Raw genomic sequence first — 26,128 nt, 5'->3', positions numbered from 1 at the left:
GTGAAATGCCTACCGTTGACTCACAGTGCAATGGCAGTCAAGCTCATCGCAGAGAGGACCGGGTTAGGCACTGCCTGAATACTAAGCCTACTGGGGCCAGGCAGGAAATGTGCGTAAGTGGGTGGATCAGCCGGGAAGTGTGGCAGATGGAAGGGCCCGTGCCTAGAAGGAATGGAGCAGCAGGTACTCACCTCCAGCCACCTGTCACCTGCAGAAGCCTGGGCTCTATAGTGCCTGACCTTTCCATCTGCCAAAAGAAGCTGGAAATTCAGCTGCTGATTCACATTATGGAAAACAACTCTGTATGGGTCAGATATCTTTGGGCTGAATTCAGCTATGAGCTGCTAGTTTGTGTTCTCCTTGAGCCTTACTTTCTTGAAGGAGATATCTACTAAGCCTGGATTGCTAGCTTCCTGAGCCGGGCAGTAGCCAAGGCTGAAGGCATCATCCAGGGAGGCAGCGCTGGGGATGGTGGGCGGGATCAAGAGAGCACGTCTAATGGGCAGTTCATCCTGCAACGTTCAGACATTTGGCTTTCACCCAAAGGAACAGGGTACTTGACCCACCGGTACCTTCTACCTAAGAAGAAATTACTGACCTCCCTTGACTGAGTCACCAGATATGAAATACACATGTTGCCTTGTCTTTTCCAAGCTGATGATGGATTCAGAATGAGCCATCATGTGCCCTTACCTTTGGTGTGCACTTGAAAAAGAGCTGACCAGAGTGAGAAATGCACTCGGTTGAAAGCAAAATAGTCTGTGCAGAGGCTGAAACACTGAACTTGAAAGCATGAATACCACGAGCTCAACAGCAGAACTAACTAGCACTCATGCAAGAGGGTTCAAAGAAGACAAATCAACATATAATTTCCTCAGTGCTTCACGGTATCAAGTATTAACACTTTCTGAGTTTTCTACCTTGTGGCTGATCTCCAGGAAATGTACATGTAAATAATTTTGGAAATTGTTAGCTTCTAGATGACTTCTAGACATGTTCGCACTTCTTATGTAAATGTGTTCATTGCAGACATTCAGAGATGTCAGATGAGTTATCCTTTAAAATGTTAGTTCAGTAGTAAATTCAGTAAGAACTCTTACTGCTTGGCTTAAATGATAGAAAAAAATATTTCAGTGAAAAGACCAACTGTTTCTAGGGATCCAAACCACGAGAAACAGTTAGAAAAGAGGGCTAATGAATGTTTTAGTTAAACATTCAATACTAACTCTCTTTGTAACGTTGAGTTTGGAGAGGTAGATATAATATACCTTATCAAATATCTGTGTGGCCTTGCTGAAATCTGAAGGAATCTCAGTGGCTCTGCATACCACTAGCATAAGAGCTCAAGCAGACATTTCCAAGCAGGGCTGTTGCATTAACTGGGTCCACAGCGCAACCGAATTGCGTAAGGACAGGGGCACTGTCTCATTCCTCTTTAGATCCCTAGTAAAAAGGATGGGACTGGCTATATAGGAGACACTTCTTAATTACTGGTTGCATGGATGGCTGAATAAGTAAGAACTTACCGAGGCATAATGCCACAATGTTGGCATCTACAGAAGACCAACAGGCCTCTCACAAGCAAGAGGTTGCGGTGGAGGCAGGAAAAGAACCCCTTGGAGAGTTTACATCTCTTACCCTTTCAGAGCAGCTAAGGCTTCAGGAATATCCAAGAAAAAGAAACATTCATCCCCATCCCCCCACCCCATGTTCTATACAGATAAAAGGAAAAATATTCCAGGCTGGGGGCAGAATCATGTTTCCGAGGATGGAAACATGGCAGATAAACAAAAATGGCACCTGAAGAAAACTTCTAGACTTAGAATATTTCTTAGAAATCTCTTCTCCTGGTAACAGGGCCCTGTTTCCTCAGAAGGTAATTAAAGAAAGGGATGTTTCACTGTCTCCTTAAACAAAACTGATTATTAATCTAAAAATAGACAACTGGATGGAATTTCCTAAAAATATGGCCAAGCTAAGGAGGCCAGCCTGTTGCTCACCATCCCAGTATCTTTGTCTTTATTCACGGTATTCTTCTTGTTCTCTCACTCATGTCGCTCTTCGCTACTTTCCACTGGCGTTCCTCCGTCCTCCAGGCCCTGCGTTATTTAATATTCTCTGCATCTTCTCCCTAGCACTCCACACGTCTTCTCCATGGAAGCCTCTACTGTCTGAAATTCCCTGGTTTTGTCTGAGAGGTGAAACTTGTATTTTGGTTGAAGCAAACTATACAAAAGCAGAAAGACATTTGTATATCTTTGGCTGCCAGAGAATTCTGTACTTAATTCTAGGGTAGATTACTATAGATTAGCATACTATGAATTATTAACATCGAAAGCAAATGCCTTTGGTTTCTTGGTGGACATATGTTATCAGAGTAATTCTCATGATATGTGTTGATCAATGAACACTTTCAAGAACTTTGACTTATTTCATAACTATTTGTAAATTTTGTTTTTGAAGATTTTTTTTGATGTGGACCTTTTTTAAAGTCTTTATTGAATTTGTTACAGTATTGCTTCTGTTTTCTGTTTCTGTTTATTTTGGCCATGAGGCCTGTGGGATCTTAGCTCCCCGACCAGGGATTGAACCCGCACCCCCTGCATTGCAAGGCGAAGTCTTAGCCGGGGGACCACCAAGGAAGTCCCAGTATTTGTAAATTTTAATTGTATAAAAAGTTCAAAGATAATTAGAGGTGCATGAAAAGACACTTTGAAAACCAGTCACATTCATTATTTGAGCGGTACGTTTTTCCAGGGCAGGGCAGGGTCTTCTGCTGTATTTGATTTGTTTTCCAAGTGGAGTTTTATTTATACAGAAAAGGCATATACTGGGTTGTGGGAGAAAATTCTCAAGTGTGACAACCAGTTTCACTCTTGGGAAGAGCAACCTGAGGTTGGTGGGAAGGCCCACAATATTTAGCAGAACTTAAAGAGTACTTCAGTGCAGATTATTGTTTTGCCTTCTGTCGTTAATATAAAGTTTACACTTAAAACTCTAATTCTTCTGTTTTCAATGACATATCACTTTGCTGATGACTCACGACTGTCTAATATTTTCCACTCTACGATATTTGAACAAAAAGACTTTTCAGATATACTTTCTAAGAATTATCATTTAAAATACTACTAACTGAGTTTTTGTATGAAAGGCAGTAACACTGGCCTCACTGAAGATTACTGACGAGGGTCCACACTGGCGATTTATATCATCTGGATAAAATACATACATGGAGCGTCTTGATTTGAGCAAGATTCCACTCCTTGCATGAGTCCAAGTCACCTGGAAAAATCCAGCCTCTTGTGAGGATTGCAGCGATGCTTTGATCATGATTCCCAGCTCCACCCCTGAGGGGATGCTGAGGTTTACTTCTGTTGCTTTCATGGTGAGATGGGAGTCTACACCTCAGATCATCTAAAAATCCATACATCATTCATGGGTGACTTTTTCTCCAAAATGATATTTATGAGGAAGAAAGGAAAGGCATTTGAGAGGAGATTTTGTATTCCTCATGCCTCCCCCTGTTGCTATAGCAGTGTTGAAAAGAAAATCGCATTTGGGAGTGTTGTGTGCTCATTCAGGAAGAGAGGGGCTATGAGACCATGTTTGCTCTGCAGGTGCCAGAGCAGGTCGAAGTAAAACAAAATGCTAGATTGGAAGGGCCACATGACAGCCAGGAAAAAAGAAATTGGCAAATCAATTATAGCATCCAAGGCAAATGAGAAAGAGGGTGGTGTGAATGCATCTGGTGGCCACCCAGGACCAGGTTCCAGCTTTTACCTTCCTATTCATCCTCTGGCATTCTTGGTTCCATGCCGTACATCCCATTCCTACTCCACACACCTTCCCCAACAAACATTCCAATCACGCAATGAACCATAGACTGTGGTGCCTCTACCCTCAGCTGGTGGAGAAGGTGAAGGACTTTCCTATCACACGCTGTCTGGGGCTTTGGGTTAAGCATATGCTTTTGGCATCTTTCTTGAATCGTAAAGATGTAGAAACATGGTATTTAGCCTCTTTCATGCTGTGAGCACAATATTATCCTTGAGCAATGTCACCAGTTAAGTAAACTATTATAGGCCAGCCTGGAGACCTAACCATCAAATCCACCACTGTCTCCATAGGAAAATTACTTGAGTTCCAAACCAAGTGGCAAAGGGAATTTTGAACAAACATTTTTAAAATTAGGGACTGTATGTATATTAAGGAAGGCTAAACTCCTCTACTACATCAAGAAATAATATATAATTGGGCCACACTATTTAAAAATACTGTAAAATATTATAGAAAAGGTAATAAGATATTTTTCTAAAAATATTAAGTTTAGAATATGTGCAGTGAGATACGGAGCAAGCAAGGCTGTCTGGGATTAGACAGGCTGCCCACATCTGAGGCTACTTCAGGGAAGGTGACCTCTGGACATGAAGGGAGAATCTAAGAAAACATTTTTTCTACCTTTAAAAACCAGTTTATGCAGCGACTGAAAAGAAATTCCAAAAGCATTCCTTTAAACCTGTTTTTTTCAATATGGGGTTTTGCTCCCAGTAATAAATTGAAGAATCAGGCCAAGAAAAATCACAGAAGCAGGATCCTGCTGGATTCAACATTAAGTCCCCAATCCTGCTCAGCGCCCTGCTTTTGTATCCTCTACCATTATGTTAGACTTAGGATCCTGGGCACATCTTGGCCGTAGTAAAACAGTGGAGCAGAATGTATAATTCAGTCTGCTAAGAACTGGTTTTTAAGACACCAAAGGCAGAAAATTAACCAAATGCTGGGATTCAGTGAAAAGAAGGGTAAGTTAATGTCATGCGCAGGACGTGAAGTGTGCCTTTGTGTATTGTAGTCATCGTCCACATTTCTCAAATTGATAGGATGACACTGCCATTTAAAAATTTCCAGCAAAAGTAGTTTTGTTTTGTTTTCTTCCTTTTTCGTTCTTTGCCTGGGTGTTTGTGTATGTGTGTCAGAGAGCGAGAGAAAGATGAACAAAACCACTCAATGTGTGTAAAATAATGGTGCAAAGGAAAAATCAAAGAGAGTCCTGGAGTGGAATTTCGGGAGGCTTGTTTGTGCCACCAACCAGCTTTGCGTCCCTTCTGGGCCTCAGTGTCTCACTCTGCTTGTACCACATTGGCACCTCTGCAGTGTGGTGGGTAGTTAACCAGGTTGCCATCTGTCCTCCCTAATAACTCCTCAGAAAGTGCCCTAAATATCCTGGTATAATAGATGGCAAAATAGAAACCAAAGGAAGAAAGCAAGCTCCTACATTCTCTCTTATTTCTCTGTTACTAACTGTCCTCCCTCACAGCTCAGTGCTTAGGCCCATTCTTTCAGCTTCTCTACTTTTTGAGATGATCCTTATTATATAATAATTACTTTGACTGTAATTACTTACATGTTGGTTTATTGCCTGTCCCCTTGACAGTGTAAGAGCCACAAGAACAGGAACTGTTTTGTTCATTGCTGTATTCCCAGAATTTTGAATTTCACATGACACATAGTGGGCTCTTTATAAACATTTGTTGAGAAAAAGTATGAAGATGCATTGCACTGGGTTAACAGTGGACTTTTGTTACGGCCTCAGAATAGACTCAGCTTCTGGCCTGCATGGTTCACTGAGGAAGAATTTGCATTTGCACTCAGTTACCTGTTCCATGAAAAGAGAATTCTTAAAGGAAAACACAGCAACAATAAATAATTTTTAATGTGAAAAGAATAATTTTATACTATGGATTAAAAAAAACAAAAACCTACGTATAATTAGGCATCTTTCTTTCCAATCCTAATTCTTTCTTCTTTGGAGAAATGTCTATTCAGATCCTTCACCCAATTAAAATATTGTGGTAAAGTAAGCAGAGCATAAAACTGACCATTTTAACCATTTTTAAGTGTATGGTTCAGTGGCATTAAGTACACTCACACTATTGTGCAACTGTCGCCACCATCCATCTCCAGAACTTTTCATCATTCCAAACTGAAACTCTGTGCCCATTAAACAGTAACTCCCTCTTCTCCTTTCTTGCCAATACTTAACGCCTCCTTCCTTCTTTCCCTCCCGTCCTTCTTTTTATCCTCCCCATTTTGGGCTTCAAAATGGAATTTTTCTGTTTGCGTACCTGAATCGTCATCGATTCCTTGGGATACTATGGAATTGAGCTCTATGGTTTTACCTACAACTGAATTAACCTCTAGTCACTCCTTTCACAGTTGCCTCCTCCAGGCTGCCCAAAACATTCCTTCTCAAGTAGAACGAATCAAGTAGTGATGTTCGTTTAACCTGAGATTTATATGAAGGTAAGGTTCTGTGAAAACAGTGGAGAAAAACAGTATCTCTCTTTTAAAATTATTGTTTAGAAAAAAAAATAAGAGTCCTGGATGAAAGGACTCCTCCTGGTAGACTCTTTTTTTACAGAAGTTTCCTGCCAGTTTGCCACCCTTGGAAGGGTGAAATGGTGCCCTCATTCATCCACTTTCTAGCTCTTGTTTACTGGACTGAAATTTGAATTTCCTTGTTGGTCTCATCAACTAACCATATTTTCAGACATTTCTGATATCGAACTTGGATTTTAAAAAGGTTTGCTTCTACTGGAACTTTCTTCTTAAATGGTTAAAACTTTGTAAACCAATAGGTAAATTCAGTAGTTAGCAGTTTTTAAGGGAACCATATAAAGAACTTCACCCCAGTCCTGCATTGACCATAAGCTCCAATCTAATTCAAATATGGTGGAGACACAAGAGAACAGGATTTGGAGATCAGTGAACCTGAGTTCTAAAACTGTCCAGCCACTTCCAACCTGCTTGAATCTTAAGCACATTATTCTTTAAAATTTGCTCTCCTCTGGAAAATAGATGAGACACTTCACAGAGTTCTACTGAATATTAAATTAAATAATGTATATAAAGTGTCTGATATGTAGTAGTGTTTTTTGATAAATGTTGCTTCCCTTCCCTTGGTCTATTTATTTGAAAATTCATAATCCTAAATAAAATTTGGTTTCAGCTTCTACTTAAATAGGCATTCAAATAATAATTTTGTGCATTTAAATATTATATGATCTGTATGACACTCCATATGTGTTGATAATAAATTTGATTTTGATGAGATTAGGATTTTCTAAGATGTCAAATGCACTTCCCTTTCTGTGTATGTATATCTTGACCTGTCACTGACAACTAAATAAATATAGGCTGAACTTCTTTATTGTTCGTGAAAGTCTTGACTGTCATTCATATTAATCATTTTCCAAACTAAAATCTTTTACTATAAAAGCATCAACATCCAGTACCATACAGTGATCAAAGTCTACTGCAATAGAAAATTACATCCCTGGTGGTCCAGTGGTTAAGACTCCATGCTTCCACTGCAGGGGGCACGAGTTCAATCCCTGGTCCGGGAAATTCCGCATGCCACAGGGTGTGGCCAAATAGATAAATTAATTAATTAAATTAAATAATAAATAAAAAATCAAGTTAAAAAAAAAGTTACATCCCATGGGAGGCAGCATCTCCCACTCTTTAAATTTAGATCCAGTTCAAACCCAGCTTCTAGACCTAATAACTGTGTTACCATGGGTAAGTGATTCAACATCTTTTATTCTTAGTATTTCTCTTCTCTGTAATGGGAATCAAACGTTGTCCCTAATGCATAAGTAGTTGTGAGCCTTAGATAATGTAATTAACAAGTGCTTGGTGGTAGTAAGCAGATGCTACTGTTATCCTGTGGTAATAGTTCACCTATTTTAATTTCTTAGGCTATGCCACAAAACATGAATATGAATAGTTTGACAAGGTATAGCATTTACTAATAATTCTTAGATCACTGGGCTTAGAGCAAACCACTATTTATGGACGCTTCTGCACACCCAGTCTTGTCTAATAAACACCCATACTTCAATTTTCAAACCTTCACCTCTTCTCAGATAGGTTCACATAACCAGCAGGAAAAATGAGGGGACTTAGGTTATGAGTTTATGTTAAAAAAAAAAAAAAAAAGAAAGCAATTCTTAAACACAGTTTTCCAAGGCAAAGGAATATGGTAGGGTTTTCTTCTCATTCTTCACACACACCTTAGATCTCCCTATTTTAACTTCTTTCCTTGTTCAAGGCCATCCTTAGTGTTACAGGGGTCAGAGAAGACCAAAGAAAAGAAGATGAACAATAGGAATTGATTCAAGCAATTCCTTTTCTCCTGGATCTTCATAACTAAAGTGGTTCTCTGGCCCTTTCAAATATCTCGGGATAACAATGACAAGAATTGAAAGAATGACTAATGGAAGAGTTATGAGCAATATTTTGAGAAAAAGAAGGAATTGAGTTTAACATCCTTGGGTATCTTTTTGATTCCTCCAAAACCTTTCTAAATTTTAAGGAGGAAGAAAATCTATTGACTCTTCAAAAAAATGTATAGCTAGCATATTCATGCTGGATTGTGGTTTGAGGGAGGGAAAGAGGACTAAGCATGGTGTTAGGAGATCAGTTTCTAATCCCTTACGTAACCTTGACTGAGTCACTTAACCATTGTAGGTCCTTTTCCTCATTATAAAATGGAAGGTTAGGAGCTTGGGGGAGGTTGTATATCTGGTTTTGCCACTTAATAGATGACCTTGCACAAGTTTTTCAGCTTCTCAAAGCTGCAGTCTCCGTATCTGTATATTAGGGAGAAGAATATTTCCTTACTGGGCCATTTTGGGTTTTAATGAGATAGTTTGTATAAAAGCTTAGCATGATGTCTGGCAGTTGGTAAGAGCTTACTCATGGAGAGACGCTTGTGTTATCTTTGTGCTGTCTGTATGCTCTGTAGTACTTTGGGGTCCCTTTAATGATCATTTAAAGCACTTTCTCAGGAAGGCAGTGTGGTGAAAGGGAAAAAACACTACCCTAGGCAGGGCACAGACAATTGGGTTCTAGTCCTGGCTCTCTTATTATTTATGTGACTTGGGTAAGCCACCTTACTGATCTGGGGTCTTGTTCCAATTTATAATGTAACTTGCATCATCATTTCCCTTTTCTGTTACTATAGAAGTATGGCATGGTTGTAGTCAGTTTGCTCTTTTGACTTATCGCCTTTCATAACTTTGATGTAGTTAATGCAGGTCTTGGGTCAGACCTGCAGTGCCTGAGGCAACAGTGACTATGGGAAAATGGGTGACGTTTTACAGCATTCAGCTCAATGATGCTGCTTCCAGAAATGCATTGTGGTAAATACCGAAAAGTGTCTGTATTTGATTAGAGGAAGCTCATCGACATAAACTCTGAGATCTTTGGAAACTCCAGAGCAAGGAGGGTGACGATAATACTATAATTTGATCACTGAGAGTTAAAACAGACAGACCAAAAGTTTCAGCATATTATATGTGATGCCGAGGCATGATGGAGTCTAAGTGCTAGACTAGCTGTAGTTTTTCATAAACCGGTGTCAGAAAATCCCAGGCAACAAATTTCTCCTTTATAGTACAAATAAAGTGAAGAAGTGTCAACAGGAGCCATTGTATCCATGTAAGTCGTCGGGAGAAATGTCTTGTAGAAGGTTGATGTGGCGGGGAGCTGAGAGCTGGTGAATCCACAGATGCTATAGAAACTGGCAAGGGCCGCTGGGAGACTAAAGGATCAAAATGCCTCCCTGAATTTTCTTGATTTTCTTAGTTACAGTCTGTCCTCCTTCATAGCTTCAGGTTCTGAATTCATGGATTCAACCAACCATGGATAGAAAATATTTGAAAAAATAAAATTCCAGAAAGTTCCCAAAAAAACCCACTTGAATCTGTCATGCGCTGGCAACTATTCACATAGCATTTACATTGTCTTAGGTGACGTAGAGATGATTTAAGGTAGAAGAGAGGATGTGCGTAGGTTATATGCAAATGTGCCATTTTATATAAGGGACTTGGGCATCCGTGGATTTTGGTATTACTCGGGGTCCTGGAACCAATGCCCCACAGATACTGAGGGACGAATGTATTCATCCTCCCCTCCCCACATTTTCCCTTTTCTCTCTATCCCAATTTTATCACTTCATCAACAAAGTAGCTTCCTTACCAGTTAACCTGCGCTCAGCCCATCCCAGCTCACACCTACCCACTCACTTCCTGTAGATGAGTGTTTGCAAGTCTCTCGTTTCGCATTTTGCTGCCCTGCCCTCAGCCTGCCTTTTGACCTCCTCAGTAACCTAACCTCTCCTCACCTGCTCAAGGAGATTTTCTAGTCCTGCCCACGTGTGTCTTCCCTTCACTCCTCACTCACCGCGGTGTGGCCTTTAGTGCGTGTGAGCTACGCTGTCCCCCCCTTTAGATCTGATGTAGTAATAGCTGCTCTGTCTGCATCTTTTGTGGGATAAAGTCCAAAACTGATTCGGAAACTCCTATCTGAGCCGCGAAGGCTACTGGGGAAGAAGGTGGGATAAGGGGGAAGCATTGACCTCAGGGTCAGAGTTTTGAGGTCAAATGCAGGCCTTTCTACTGATTAGAGCCACGGCCACATCTGAGCCTTGATGTCTTCACATGTTAAAGAGCGAGAATAGGGCCCATCTGATAGGGTTAAATGTGAGAACACATGTAAAGCATGATGCTGGTACATTTATAATGCCAGTCTCCTTGCCCCTTACCCCACCCCCAGCTCTACCCCTTACATTTCACTCTGGTCAGGAACAACCTCACCAGTTCCTTATCTAATTCCTACACATCCTTCAAGGCCTGCCTCTGCACTTCTATACACAGTAGTGTGTATATGTTAGTCCCAAACTCCTAATTTACTCCCCCTCCCACTTAGGGCCAAGGCTCTGCCGTGGAGCTTACTTCCCATGCACTAATGTTTGAATCCTTGACTGTTTCACTTTGTGACCTTGTCTGATTGCGTCACATCTCTTTGACTAGGCAGTAAACTCCTGGGTACCCTTAGCACCTCCCCACACTGGTGACCTCTAGAATGTTCAGCAGACTCAGCCAGGTCTGACCTTGGAAGCCATTGACTCCTGAGATGTGGCCCAGAGAGAATGCTGGAAGAGGCTGAGAGGCCGGACCTCATGCCAGTTTGTCTTTGACTCATCATGGCGTCATATCCAGTAAGTGAAGTGACAGGCCAGCTTTGTGTCAGGAGACGGCAAGGATCTCTCCTCTCCATCCACCCACACAGCAAGGCTGGCAACTTCCCCAAACATGCAGGTAGAAGTGTGGGAAGGCAGGCAGCAGTGGCAAAACTTGGGGAGATAGATGCCTATAAGTCAAAGATTTTCTCCGTTCATAGCAATTTTTATTAAAAACAAGACCCCATTCATCTTTCAACCCTTGACAATGGATCCAAATTCCTGCACTGTGCCTAGTCTCTCCTTCCTTACAAATGTAGAGCTGGAAATAAACACACATATAGGATGAGCTCTATGTTTATTCCTCTCAAAGAGGAAACCTACGATTAGAAAAATGAGCATGATTTTATTATGGTCAACAAAAGCCAAAGTACTGCTGGGAATATAACTTTTCAATCTAAAAAGATTCCCCCAAATTCCATCAAAATGCAAAAGAGGATGGGATTTGAAGTAAAGTAAGTAGGACGATCCACCAGGCAGTCAATTTCCACGTAAGGACCCTTGACATTTTCTCTTCAACTGCACAAAATTGGAGCTGATATTATGTCTTTAGGAGCTGTATACAAAAGAATTCCACTCAAGTTTCTCACCATGAGGTGTAAATTATTCATGAAAGATGAAAATGTACTAGATTACAACACTTAATATAACTTAGCCTTTCCTTGGAGAATCTGCAAATACATATATTAATTAAACCTCATGGTAGCTCTGCAAAGCAGCTGCTCCTGAGGCAGGAAAATAAGAGGGCTTTTTTCTTCTTATTTTCTGCTTTCTTGAAGAGAAAAAATAATCTGCCTCTCTATGGTTCTCACAGATCCAGCTCCACCTAAGACATACGGAGCGGCCCTCCCACCTCTCCTCTCCACCTTAAACATCTTTTTTTTTTTTCACCAGACTAGCAAGACTGGATTCCAGTGCCCCAGCCACGTTGCACCATGGAATTGAGACTCAAATTGCCAAGCAGCTTTAACCAATGGTGTTAACTGAACGCAAACGCCGCCATTTTTATTGTTTTGATTTTTTTATTTGAAGAGATATACAGCAGGCTCCAGTTAATCTCCCTCTCTCTCCTCCTCTGTCCCTCCACCCCTCTTTCTCTCCACACACACACACACACACACAGTCCCTCTCTCCACAAAATATTTGATATGGCGATTCTACCTCATTTGAGGCAACCAGATCCATTACTGAAATGGAACCTTCCTCTATAGTTAGAAGATCAGCACAGAGTTAGAGAAGGCCGAACAACGTTAGCAGTATGATGATGCTGAGATGGGTGTCTCAGCCCGAGCACTATTAACAGGCCCTGGATTTGGACAGTTGCTGTCCAGGCCCTTTCAGAGCACAACATACTTGGGGCCCAGCTGCTTTCTGTTGACTGTTCTCAGGACCCAGCAAACTGTGGGAAAGGAGTGGTTCACAGTTCGATCATCCATGCAGGGAGGCCAGTCGCTCTCCTGTATATTTCAGGGGAGGGAACTAACAGGGGTCTCCTCCTCCCACGCTGGGGCTTTGCAGAACCCAGATTTTTCTTGTGAAAAAACACAGGCTCCAAATGGGTCAAGTGGTGAATAGTGGGGAACGTTTAATGCCTCCTACATTTGTCTGAATATAGTCCTAACAGATGACTTTGAATAATAGATGTTTTAGAAAACTCTTTGAGATGAGAGATTAAGTAAAACATGACCTTACCTTTCTAGACTTCTTGGTTAGGATGGGGTGATTTACTGTAACTTTGTATATAGAAGTCCAAGAATCTACATACAAATAGCTTTGAAGTTGTGTTCATGTTTATGTGTGAGAAATGAGTAAAATCTGATGCTCTAAACTTTTCTCATCTCCCTTTAGTAATTTGTAGCAGGCCTGATGAAGCATAATATAGGTATCTGGTTGCATGTAATTATTTTGTCTGGTAAGATACCGTTGAAATTGTTATTATATATATACTAATCAGGCATGTCTGGAAAATGGGGATTTTCTGACTTACCAAATATCCCAATAAACGGAGGGCTAGGAATGTATAATATGTTATTAACTAATTTTCAATAAACTCTTCCTAAGGCCAGCTTTCTGTTGAATGGATTTAATCTTTGGAAGAGGATTCAGAAGATGTGATAAAACCTTGAGGTCATAATTAAACACCAATCAGCACTTTTTGGAGATGTAATTAGTGTTGTTAACATATTGCCAGAAATATAACTGATTTCACCAGCTTTAAAGGCACTGCGTGGGACGCTCCGTTAAAATATTCCTAATAGCCAGTATGTAAGAATTTGCCTTCCTAGCATGGACTCACGACCCAGAATGAATTAGATGAATAACTGCCCTCCGCGTCCACATAGCTCTAGCTGTGGACACGTGGACAACACGTATTCACTCCAAACCTGAAGGGACCCTTTCTTCCAGGCAAAGGCCTGGGAGGTGTCTGAACTTTTGTGGCTCTGATGTCTCATTCGGGTAGAGAGTGGGGAGCCGCATATTCGGCGCAAGTACCCTGGAGGCATTTGCCCAGGGAGTCCACCCAAAGGCTCTCCTTAAATTCAGGTCCTACAGAGGCAACTTCCTGTGGTTAACCTTTCATGTCAGCCCACATCTCTTCTTCTGCTACATGACATTGATTTGGACAGGTTTTGCCATAGTATGAAACCATTTTTATGTTTCTCTTTGGCTAAACGCGCCTCTCCCTATGTAACAGGCAAAGGCAAGGCAAAGTCGGCCACTCGCCGGCTGCCACTGTCCCACTTCCGGCTCTTGTGGAAGCCTCTCCACGGTCTCCGCAGACTCTCCTGCCTTGTCTCCATCTGCCTGCTCTTCTCAGAGTTGTGTTCCGTCACTTTCCTGCTTGAAAACCTTCAGTGGCCAAATAAAGGCCAGCGAACCCTTTACCCTGTCATTTAAGGTCCTACACACTCGGAATCAAACCTGTGTTGTAGCCGCTCACGAAAACTGGTGCTCTGGCCAACGGGATTGTTAGTTTTTCTCTGCTAAGCTTTACACTTCCCCACCTTTGTTGTATATCAGCACTGTCATTCCATCCATCTAATGACGATGCTTTAAGGAACACGCAGATAGAGTCCTTGTGGAATTCAGAGGATAGAAAAAAGAAATTCTAGCTGCAGGGGTTCAGGGAAAGACTCAGAATACAAATTGTATTTCAATTGGGCCTTCAAGGATGTTATCAGATAAGGTGAATAATCTCTGTATATAAATGAAGAAACTAAGATTTAAAATATATTTACTAGGAAATTATTTTCTCCCCTTTTGAAATAGAATGTATTTTTGAAGTAAAAAAATAATAAAGCAATAACAGGATAGAGTACCATAATAATTTAAGTTAGAGGGATTTCAATCTGCACTCTCATTTTATTAAATAAAATTTCTTATAATGTGAAAAAAACTAGATCCATATACTAAGCTGCTGACCTCTCCTCTTTCACTGTATACTCTAAGATTATATTGCCTTCAATATAGGCATCTATAGATGTATATATACATCCTGACCTTCTATTAGCGGACTGAAATTGACTGACTTATATAGTACCTGGGTTTTCATTTCTGATTTCCCTTGTCACGATGCTACTTGTGAGATGAGTGGCAGAGGCTGGGAGTAAAGTCCAGGGCCATGATTCACACAAAAGAAGCCCATAAATCTGCTTCACCAGGACTAATGACTAATTCCTTTTCACTTCTCGTCTTAGTTCTCATCTTACTTGTACAGAAATTATTCATACTTTTCGGTCTACTCACTGGGTATAATATAACATAGACTATTAATAAATAGTTCTGTATCATAATTAATATATATCAACTATGTATATGGTTTCTAAATGTGACCTGGGTATTACATAACTAGCCTGAAGCTCTGCTCAGATGCAGTTCATCTCCCCACCTTAGAACTCACCTCAGTCTGAGCTGCATCAGCAGAACGCCTTCATTTTCCCTAGAGCAACAGAGCTTGCTGCTATTGAATTGCACTTTAAAGACAGTTTTACCTGTGGAAGAAGTGACTTCCGTTCATTTATAATTATAGAGAGAGGCAGTGTAGCATGGTGGTTAAGAGCAAGGCCTCTGGGATCAAACTGCCTGGGTTTAAATTCCAGCAAGACCATTTATTAGATGTCTAACTTTGGCTAAGTTGGTTAACCTTGGTTTCAGTTTTACTGTCTATAAAATGGGGGTGACAGTAATATTTATAACACTGTAGTAAGGATTGAGTATATCCTATACATATGTATTCTTTCTCATATGATATATATAATATGATATATTAAAATATGTAATGTATAAGAGAGAAACCATTTAGAATAGTATCTTATATCTATAAGTAATTTGTTAATAATATTATTATTAGGTGTAACTTGTATATTAAGGCCCAAAGACCTTAATTGAAACAGGAGATAGCTGTTGGTAAATTTGTTTATTGTATTTTGGTTTATATATCTACTCCCAGAGCTAAATAACCAAAAAATAATTTTCTATTTCCCAGAAGTATTTGGATCTTGTCGTCATTTAATTTCAAACTGCAAGTCTAAGTTCAGTTAAAACTTTCATTGCTGTCACCTTGATTAAGCCCTGAGGGTAGAATTTATAGATTTATTGCCAGTTCAACTTGACTCATCATGGGGTAACATGTGAAGGAAACCTGGGCTGGAGGAGCTGTCATGGGATGTTTTGGTGTATGTTCTTTCTTCTCTGAATGACTTGTATCTTATTACAAATACTTATGAGATTTGAACTATTTGAACTGACAGTCTAAATTGATCAAATGAACTAAAAAGCTGTCAAAACCCTACCACATTTTGTGTTAAAGACAGATGGCTCAATGAAGGGAAAGAAGGGAGGATGCGTATCATGCACTGAACTCTGAAATCATTAGCACCACTTTCTACTCTGTGTTTACCTTTATAATCTCATGCGTTGGGCTTAGCACAGCAGCTAAGGAACCATAGGTTTGTTGAATCTTAGAGCTGAAAGGGACCTCGGAGGCCATCTAGTTCTAATCTTCCTTTTACAAGTGAGGAAACAGATTCATTTTGTTTAAATGACATGTAATTCACATGGACATGATTCAGTGTGAGTTTAAAGGGCGAAATCTTAATAAGATGAAAACTTGTCATTTCACAGCCATCAGAAATCTCTCTGAATTCTGAACTCTTGGGCACTAAAAGAATTTCCAAGTTCTTTTGTAGCTGCTTTGCTCGTTGAAACTTGTTGAAAATACATTAAGAATATCATATCTGAAAATTTATGTTTACTACTATTTCTTTTTCTGTTGTCTTCATGTGCAAGCAGACTTTCATTAGGAGTCATCACTGAAGTGCAGTCCAGCCACGATTACATCTGATAAACTGCAAAATGGAGAATCTAGGATTCTTGAAGCTACTGTCAGGTACTTCTATAATTATACTTCTTTGGATTTAACTGACGTTAACTTGTTAGTTCCTTTACCAATCACACTCTGCTGAAAAGTGATATATTTTAGCTTCTGAATAGTCATGCTTCCCCTACACACATACATAAACCTACGCATACGTATGCAATCTCAATTTTTTCTACCAAATTGAGCCAAAGAATCATTAGGCTGGAAAAATATTTATGATACATGATCAAGAATTTATCATAATAAAGGGACTTATCCTAAAACTCCAAAATAGTTCTTTATCTTGACTTCCTTTCCATTCCCAAGAAAGAGCTCTCTGTATTAGAAGTGCTTAACTTGCCGTAAAGTATAACGTTACATTCCATTGTAACGAACACTCTATTATGCTTGAAACTTGCTTTCTGATGAAGGGACTTTATATAAAACTTCTGCTCCAGATCGCAAAAACATGGTTCAGGAAGACAGGACTTAGACATAAAAGAAACCTTTCCAGTTTCCCTACTAAGAATGACCATGTGAAAAGAGGTGCTTTGAACCTAATGATGGAAGGACGCACACTGTCTCTCCCTTCTGCCATCCCATCATTTAAAAAAATCTTCGCAGCTAAGAAAGTGATTTGCTGTTCTTTGTTCTATCTGTTTGGAAGCTGAGCTAGCTTTCCTTAGAGGGAAGCTGGCATGTTGAGGTGGCGAGTGAAGAGCCAAAGCGTTGTCAGCAGTTGGTATTGCCTCTGAGGGCCTGCTTGGCCTCTCCTCCCTCCCTCCTCGATCTTTTCTGCTTTATCAAAACTCAGAGGGCACAGGAGGAGCTCACAGGATTTTACTTTTATTCCTTCATATAAGTGCACTCACGCCTATCTATTCAGCAATGAAACCTATCGCTCTGGAATCACTCATTCACTAGAACTGGGAAAGAAGCGTGACTCGGCCCTTCCCGCCTGCAGAATGTAGTTTGGAATCTGCTATTTATGCCCAGACATGATTTTTTCCAGTTTATCCCGTTAGCTGGGACCTTCCCTCCACCTCCTCCTATATGTCTTGTCATCTTTTATCAGTACAGTTGATTTTATTAAAACAAAAATCAAAACAAAACAAAACGAGAAAAAACCCACTACACTCACAGCAAAACCAGAATGGCTCTTCTGTGAAGGGAGAGCATGCGCAGTCAAGTGTTTTTCCGGGCATGTGAGAGTTTATGCTTTTACGCCTCTCCTGGGACCAGAAGCACATGTTTGCAAGTTGGTTGGCTGGGGTTAGGGTTACAGTCAGCCTGTGACGACAGGAAACAGCCAGCTGGCCCTCCCTGAGAAAGAGTCCATCCGAGGTCTCACTGGCACATGCGTTAAACCAAAAGAATTACACGCCCCTAATCAGTTATATCCAGCCTTTGTGAACTCGGTGGCCCCGTACTCTTCTTCCAGGACCGTTTGTCTCTCACTTGGGAACCAAGCGAGTTTGGGAGCACATAGGATCCAGGTGAAATGTTAACAAGAATCATTCAGACCTCAAATTTGACACTAAGGGAAAAGGGGAGACTTTTCTAAGAGGAGAATTTTCTTTTCCTCCACAATAGATAATAGGGTCTCTGAATGAACTGAATCCAAATACAGCCAGCTCTGAAGCACTCCCAGGTGAGCTTTTCTGATTTTTCTGTGACAATTCACAAAGCCCTGGATGCGTAATGCTGCCCTGAAAGGAATGTAAGCCTGTCAGGTTAATCACACAATATTAGGTACGGAAACGAACAGCGCAACACGAAACACAGCTACATCATTATTTGCAGTAAATGTTAACTCTAAATAAGTGCAACCTGTCCACAAATGCTGGCCATAAACTAATCAAAAAAATAAAATAAAATAAAATCTGATGGATAAACATGAAAAAAAAAAATTCTCCCTGAGAATTTTTTTTTTTTTTTTTTAACTATCAGCACTCATTTAGAGTTTGGGATTTGTGAAAGAAAAGCTTTAAAAGGAGCAAACCTGATTGGCTGTGGCTGCTGCTGCGAAGGGGGCACTTGTTGCAGGAGCTGTTGCCGCAGAGACAGTGGCTGACGTAGCGCTGTGCATCATGGGTACTTTCAGGAGGGGGACCATGGGAGCAATGAACAGGAGGGTGTAGCGTTACGGTAACAGAAGTGGCATTTTGGCATATGGTGAATATCAGAGCAGCAAGCCATCATGGGTTAAACCAGCAGATGGCATGCAATCACAATGCAAAGCAAGGAAGCATATGGGAGAGAAATAAAAAAAAGGGAAAATAGCTTATTACAAGTACAATTAAAGGAAGTTTTAAAATATCATCAGTGATTCCCAGAAAGGCCAAAGCAGATTACTTTGGTTGATGTATTTATAAACCCTTTTACCTCCAGCACTAGATCGTTCCCAAGTCAGAGTCTACAGTGCCTGTAATAAACAGTGCTCCCCAAAACGCGAAATTGTAATGTCCAAATGAAGTAAGACTATGCAATATTCACTTTTAATCATCATTCTAAAACATCAAAGCCTCGATAATGTAGGCCTAATTTGGGTTAGAATTTTCTTGGAATTAATTGCAGTTAAATTGAATGTTTTGGGTCGATTTGGGCCTGCCTGCTTGAACTGGAATTACTGGGGATTGTGGTTTATTTGGGTCAATAAACAGTAGAGCAGAAATCATGGCCTTGATGTAAAATTGTAACACAGTCACTGTGAAACAGCCAGACAAATTTTGCCAATGTTTATTTTTCTTTACTCTAAGTGGAACTAATCCATATGTCCTTAAGACAGACTTTTGTACCAAGGCATTGGAATGTGTGGGGATAGCTTATGTATGTACTATTAAAAGTTAACGTCTAAGGGAATGGTAAGGTACAAATACTCATCACAAATAAATCAACACAAAATTAAAAAGGATAATAAAGCAAGGCAGTTGAGACATTTGTTTTCAAAATACATCCATTTATAATTTTTTTTAAATAAATACTTCTGGGAAACTCTGATAACTCTAACACACAGCAAAGAGGAGATAAAGGCACACCACATGAAACTTTAAAACATTGATGAAATTAGCCTGCCTCTCTGATAAAGTAAGCTTTTTCTTTTTTCTTATGCTAAACCATATAAACTATAAAGAGAAACAAAATACAGATCATTAAAAAGCAGACTCGTACTTGTGGTTTTATGTCTTGCAGTGGTTGTTCTAGTCACATTAAGATGGTCACTGTCTTCAGTATACAAGTACATTTTGAAACCTATACATTAACTCTAAAGCCAAATAAGCCTTCAGATCTACCAGTTCCTACAGCATTTCTACGATCTTTGAGGTAAATCTCAATCAAGTGAAGGTATTGTACATAATATAAAAGACAAATAAAAAAAGGTTGGAACCTACCAATACTGGTAGCGGGTGTCATGCACAAAACTGACCCTGCATGTCATGCAATGGTAGGTGGAAAAAAGTGAATAAAGGGAAAGAAACAGGTTAGCGGTTTAGAGTTAACATTCAAAGTGAGATTGAAGCACAACCAGAAATAAGTAGGGTTAGTTAACACAGTCTTTTAGAGTCATTCACATGTTCAGTGTGGACACAAATATATCTGACTTATTTTAAGCCAATATTATTCATTACTTTTCACACTTTTGATTCATCTCCATTGACATGATTCTAGTAAGAATGACATGTGATAATGCAGCAGTCACCTTCCTCTAAGACCTCACAGTATCTTACAGACATTCTCAAGTTCATCCTCCAAGGTAGGAAGTGGGTATTTTACAGATGAAAAATCTGAGGCATAGTAACTACTCCAAGGTCATGCATTGTGGGAGTCAAGGCTAAGGCTAGAAATAGAATTCTGTTCCTAAATCCAGGTCAGGTTTTGTATTCACTATATCACACTGACCTTATTGAATTAAAAGTTTGCTTGTCTGATTGTAAAATGTTTTGTGTCAATAACAATATGAAAATAAAAACAGTAATTAAGATTCCGTATCCTCTAAATCAAAGGGTTGCAGGTCAGGTGAATTTTAGAGTACTGCTTGAAAGCCCTCAACGTAGGAAGACTGAGGTTCCCGTGACGGGATGACCGGATGTGTGTGTGACCTATTTTCTGTTATGAGATTCATTATGACAAAGGAGCGGTGGCTAGCAATAAAATCTAAACACTGCAGAGGCAAAACAGCACTGAACTGAGGCTGGGATAGGACCAGGGCTAGGGGTTTTTGGTGTCTAGGTGGGTAAGTGGGAGGGTGGGAAGGAGAGAGGGAGGGAGGGGGGTTTACAGCCCTTCCTTGGGAATAGCTGCCTTACCTGTGGGTGGTCATATTAATGTACTTGAATCAGAAAACGGACCATGAATATAACATATGTTGTGGAATACTGAAAAAAGAATTGTATTGAAAGGAATTATCTACTTCTGGTTCAGCTCCTTAGAGTGAAAATCAAGGTAATGTAAGGATTTAGGTAACTGAGGATTGGGTGTCATATGGGTACCAGAGAAGTAGTCTTTAATGAAGGTAGGTGTACCCACTTAGGGTTTTAGAACTGCCTTCTGAGATACTGGGTGAAGAATCTGAGATATGTACGTCTTTATTCTCTCTGCTGAACTGTTCACACCTGAGGGAGACTTTTTGCCTGATCTGCGTTTTGATCAGGCCAACATTAACTAGTCAGGAAAAGAGGCTATTTAACTGGGCCACTCCTGGATTCTTCAGCAAACATGTGCTAATATATCCAACTGAAAACACACACAAACACCTCATGACACCCTATCTTTCTCCAGCCCTATGTTTCTAAACTTCTTCACAATCAAACTTCTGGAAAGTTACCTACACATAAATTTGCACTTCCTTGACCCCGTTTATTCTTCAATCCTCTCCAATTTGGCTTTCATTTTCACCTCTCCACTCAAACTGCATGTCATCAAAGAACTCCGTATTTCTGCAATCAGTAAGAACCCTTCCATCCTGAGTCATGGTAACATTTAGCACTTGTCTACTCTCTCCGTAATAAACTACTCTTTTCCCTTGGATTTTCTGATAACACAGACACAGACACAGACACATATGCAAACACAGACACACACATACTCTATCTCTATATACTAGAGTTTTTCAGGGCTCAGTCTGGTTCCTTTTCATCTACTCTATACTTTTCTTCTGGTATGTCATTCACTCCATGGTATTAATTCAATTTAAGATTTAAATACTATCTACAAGCTCAAGGCTTCCAAATTTATGTATCCCGCCCAGATAGCTCCTCTGAGCTCCAGGTTTTTCTGTCTAACTGTTTATCTGGCCTTCCTACTTGGATTTCTCACAAGCATCTCAAATCGAACATGTCCAAGCGTTGACCTTTTCCACAGCATCTGTTTCTCCACCTCAGGAAATGCTAGATGGACGTCACCATTGATGTCGTAGCTCTAGCCCAAACTGAAAGTTCTCCCTGACACCACTTTCCCTCGTGAAATTCCCTGGTCCAACTCACCAATAAGACAAAGCAGTTCTGCTTCTAAAGTGCGTCTTGTGTTTGTCTATTGGTCCATCTTCACCGCCACTCCTCATGGCCTGATCACCATTTTATGATCTGGGATCGGCTATGCAGTAACATCCTAAGTGGTCTTCCTGCCTCCATTCTCGTCCCCCCCTTTAGTCCATTCTCCATTCTGCTGGCAGAGTAAACCTTCCCCAATACAGGTCTGTTCACTTCTCTGCTGGAAATGATTCATTGCCTCCTCATTGCTTTTAGGATAAAGGTTCCCATGGTCTAGTCTCTGACTATCTCCCCAGCTCACACTATACTCCTCCCCTGGCCCCCATGCACCAAGCTTCAGACAGATTAGCCTTTCATTTCTTTGAAATGAACTCATCACACTTTTGTCCTACTTTTGGGCTTCTCACAGCTCTCCGCCCCTGCCTAAAATCATCATTACCCCATTCTTCATTTTCCAGGTCTCGAGGTATATGTTGCTTCTTTAAAAAACTCTTCAATTGTTCTGTTACCTATATTCACATGCCACTTAAATCAGTTTCCTATTTTAAACCTTGCTGAACTCTCTACTTTTTCATTCATTATACTCATAAAAACTTTTAATTATATACTTCTCTGGCTATTTATTGAAATCCACCTCTCCTCTTCCACTGTAAACTCTGGAGGGCAGGGTTCATGTCTGTCTACGTCTATGGGGCGCATGGTAAACAGTCAATTGAGTGAATGTTCTCAGCCACCAGTGAGAGTGTGTTGGGAGCAACTTATTCCTAAAATGTATTAAAGTACCCAGTTCGTGAATGATTTCAAAGTCAACCATGGCTGGATTCAAAATCATCCCTATAAAAATTCCATGTTATTCTCTCGCATTCCAATGCGGATGGGCTTTCTTGGAGCACTTCCCTTTCTTGGACACACCTGAATGTCACTGAGCTGCAGATCATCAGCAGCAGCTCCTACAGCCACACTGGGCTAGGACTGGAACCGTCCTTTGGCTTCAGTTCAGGATGCGCCTGAAACGCTCAACCAAATCAATGTGCTGAGCATCTCTCTCTATGTGGCCTAAAAGTGATATGCATATCGGAAACACAGAAGTTTTGCAATGTGTGGCTGTCTTACTCAATGGCAGATTCTGGTCCTGATCTTCTTTCTAAGCTCCATCTCTGCCTTTTCACCCCACTCTCTCCCACCCCCCACCCCTGCAAACACAGCCCCTTCAGTACTTTACACTGAGCTACAACGGGCAACTTGTTATTCCTCAAGTACACTGTTCCCAATCCATGCTCTTCCCCCTGCCTGGGATGCTCTTCCCACACTGGTAAAATTTCCTTTCAAAGTCCTAAGCAAATTTCTCCTCCTTTGGAAAGTCCTTCTTTCTCCATATCCTTCGTCGCCACCACCTACTGCATGTCCCATGGCGAATACATTGTCTCTTGCTTCCTCATTCTCAAATCGCTTTGCCCACTCCCTAAGGTAGCCCTTCACGCTTTGCATTATATTTGGTTTTTGCCGTGTTCTGAACTCCGTTGTATGCCCCTACTGGCTTTGGAACCCAGAACAGACTATGTGTTCAACAGTGGCTTGCTGAATTCAATAGGATAAACACATTTTGCTATGGTTATACAGATAGGGTTTCCACTAAACACTGACAAATCTTTCACCAAGGTGTGTGATACACTTATGTAATAGTATGGTTTCTGATCATTAGGCAGTATTTGTGCTAGCACTTCCCTGTTCTACTTACTCTGTATTTCCAATATAATGAAATAAATCAAGGAGAGAGTCAGTAGGTCGTCTTTGCTCTGACTGGCAGAAGCATTTCACTAAGGCACTAATTCTATTAACAAACACTTCTCAAATGTTTTCTGCTTCAGTTGCACAAACATTTCAGCTCTAGAATCTGCGAGTAGAATTATCTGGACAATTCCATGAATCATATATTCCACTTTACGGCAAAGGCACAGCCTCAGTTTTCCCATCTGCAAAATGCAAATAATTACGCCTGCCACTTGGCGGAACTATCTTGAAGGATAATGAGATAAGAACACTTAGAGGAACTCAGAATAAACCTGTCAGAGAAATGCCAAGAATTATTATGCTGCTATTTCTGTGTGTGTGGTTTTTGTCACTTTCCTAACATAGCAAAGAAAAAGTATAACCACTAGGTTAAAACAATGCCTATCAAAAAAGGAAAAATCCCACCCACTGCAAATGTGCTAGGGCATCAACCAGGGTGATAATTATATTAGCATGGGTTTGGAGAAGAATCCCATATTTTGCGTAATATTTTAAATTAATATCTCCACAGCCTGGAGGCAGAATTCCTGAAATTCAAAGTCACATTGTATCAATGGGAGAATTTTAGCAGCATATCAAAAACTTCACTGTGAATGACCTTTCAGTAAAGGGTAACTTCCAGGAGAACATAAAATGTTTTTTTGTTTCACATTTATGATAATTGTTAATGTAAAGTATTTAGAGAAAAATCAAAATCTGTCAGTTTAAAAGTAATGAGCTCCTCATTTACTAACTTAAAAAAATTTTTTGAACATCATCACTTAATTTTCAGAGTTTAAAACAACAGTGATTAACAAAGAATGATTATTATCATTATCATTTTAAATTAGGTTGAAAATGTGGCTTATGAGAAAGAGTGCCTGAAATAAAAACTAGAGCCAAAATAAACACGGAATTTTCTGTTACGGATTTAACTGGGGGAAGGACTATGCTAATTTCCTTTTAATAAAATTATCCTTTCATCATTTAAGAGAAACGTGAAAACTTCATAGAAGTTGAAATACCATTTCAGAGCATGAGATCCACGTGTTTGTTCATTATGATATTTATGTCATGTTACAGATGGAAATACTTCTAATGCACAGAATTAAGCGGGCTAGGACCCACTTTTCTGCTCCCAAAGCCCACTCTATGGAGAGTTGCTGGACACACTTGAACAGTTCTTAAAGAGTCCAGCAGGGGGCGGAAGTGCACAACCACAGCACCCAGAACAGCCTTTGGGTCCTCAATACAAGCATTTCATCAACTATAATCAGGCCATTGCAAATGGGACGTTATTCGTTCTTGCTTTGGAAGTCTTTAAATGGTTTCCAGGTGAAATATTTTTAAATGAGAATTCTTCCCGTGATTTAACAAGTCAGCCATTATTGAATTGAAGTGTTAATACGAGTTAGAGGCCTTCAGCCTTTTGCATGGCTTAGCTCCAGGGTTTCAGAGGCATTCCCAGGAAATGGTAGTGGCATTACTACCCAGTCTTCAGAAACAGACTTGTCCTTTTCTGTTTTTCCACTCAGTATATTCTTCCACAATTTTTTTCTCTTAAAATATCTAGTGACAAGGTCTATCAAATATGACACTTGTAGAAATCACACAGGGCCTTCAGATAAGTTTACCTTCTAGTAATTATTTTATAAACATGCTATATCAAGTGGATTACAAGTACAATCACTGCTGTGCTATAACTGTACTGAAATGTCACTAATTAAGGTTGTAATAGGACAAGATTGAAGCCCCAATAATTACTGATTTGGAGACACATTCTACAGGTCTATGAGTCTATTTATTTTAAGAGAAGAGCAGAACTAAAATAAGAAAACTATATACTAAGAACCACTTTACTAATGTAATTTATATTTTTTACTACAATATAAATATTGTTAGGTTAATAATTCATTTCAAAGTGTAGATTTTATATAAAGAATAGGATAGAAATATTTATTCAGCTCCCTCCTATGTTAATTCCTGATATGCTACAGGATTTAAGAAAATAGATAACAAACGTGAAAAGTCCACCCGTGTGGATTGGGATCAATATGCTTTTTTTTTTTTTTGATAAAATTGTTATGCACCTATATTGACCTTCAAGTCACTGTCATAGGCTGAAAATTTTGACTTCAAACTAAGAACTCAATGGACAGCCTTCTCACTAAAGCCTAAGTCACTCCGTGGTTCTTTTTTTATTTTTGACATTCCAGCAAATTTTATTTTGCAAATGTTATCCCTTCCTTTAGCTCAGACTAAAAGGTCAAAACCCCAGTCATTTATGGTGACTCTTTGTGTTTGTGTATGGTGTATGTAGGTCTGTGGTCAGGAAGGTGGGTAAAAAAACAGAGGGTTGGCATGCATTGTGGGTAAAAAAACAGAGGAGGGTTGGCGTGCATTGTACTCTTGTTTCTTCGCTTTTAT

The 26,128-nt window shown here is 40.0% G+C and overlaps 1 protein-coding gene and 1 long non-coding RNA gene across 5 annotated transcripts in view; one reads left to right on the top strand and one right to left on the bottom strand.

Annotated features, from left to right (window-relative positions):
• LOC307176564 overlaps positions 1–17,569 on the top strand; it is a 72,388-nt gene extending 54,819 nt beyond the window's left edge. The window contains exon 3 of the long non-coding RNA XR_013824835.1: positions 16,376–17,569. This is a non-coding gene — a long non-coding RNA (uncharacterized lncRNA). The remainder of the gene's footprint in view (positions 1–16,375) is intronic.
• MBNL2 (muscleblind like splicing regulator 2) overlaps positions 1–26,128 on the bottom strand; it is a 151,713-nt gene that overhangs the window by 7,540 nt on the left and 118,045 nt on the right. For 2 of the 4 annotated variants that reach the window (XM_079902854.1, XM_079902856.1), the window contains one exon: positions 18,445–18,539. The exons of the other annotated variants lie outside the window; for them this stretch is intronic. In XM_079902854.1, the coding sequence (XP_079758980.1) occupies positions 18,445–18,539 (95 nt within the window). The remainder of the gene's footprint in view (positions 1–18,444; positions 18,540–26,128) is intronic. 4 annotated transcript variants of the gene reach the window in all.

The sequence above is a fragment of the Stenella coeruleoalba genome (genome assembly GCF_951394435.1).
Source record: "Stenella coeruleoalba genome assembly, chromosome: 18".
Classification (NCBI taxonomy): Eukaryota; Metazoa; Chordata; class Mammalia; order Artiodactyla; family Delphinidae; genus Stenella; species Stenella coeruleoalba.
Note: the sequence above shows the minus strand (reverse complement) of the source record. Positions and strands in the feature narration are given on the sequence as shown.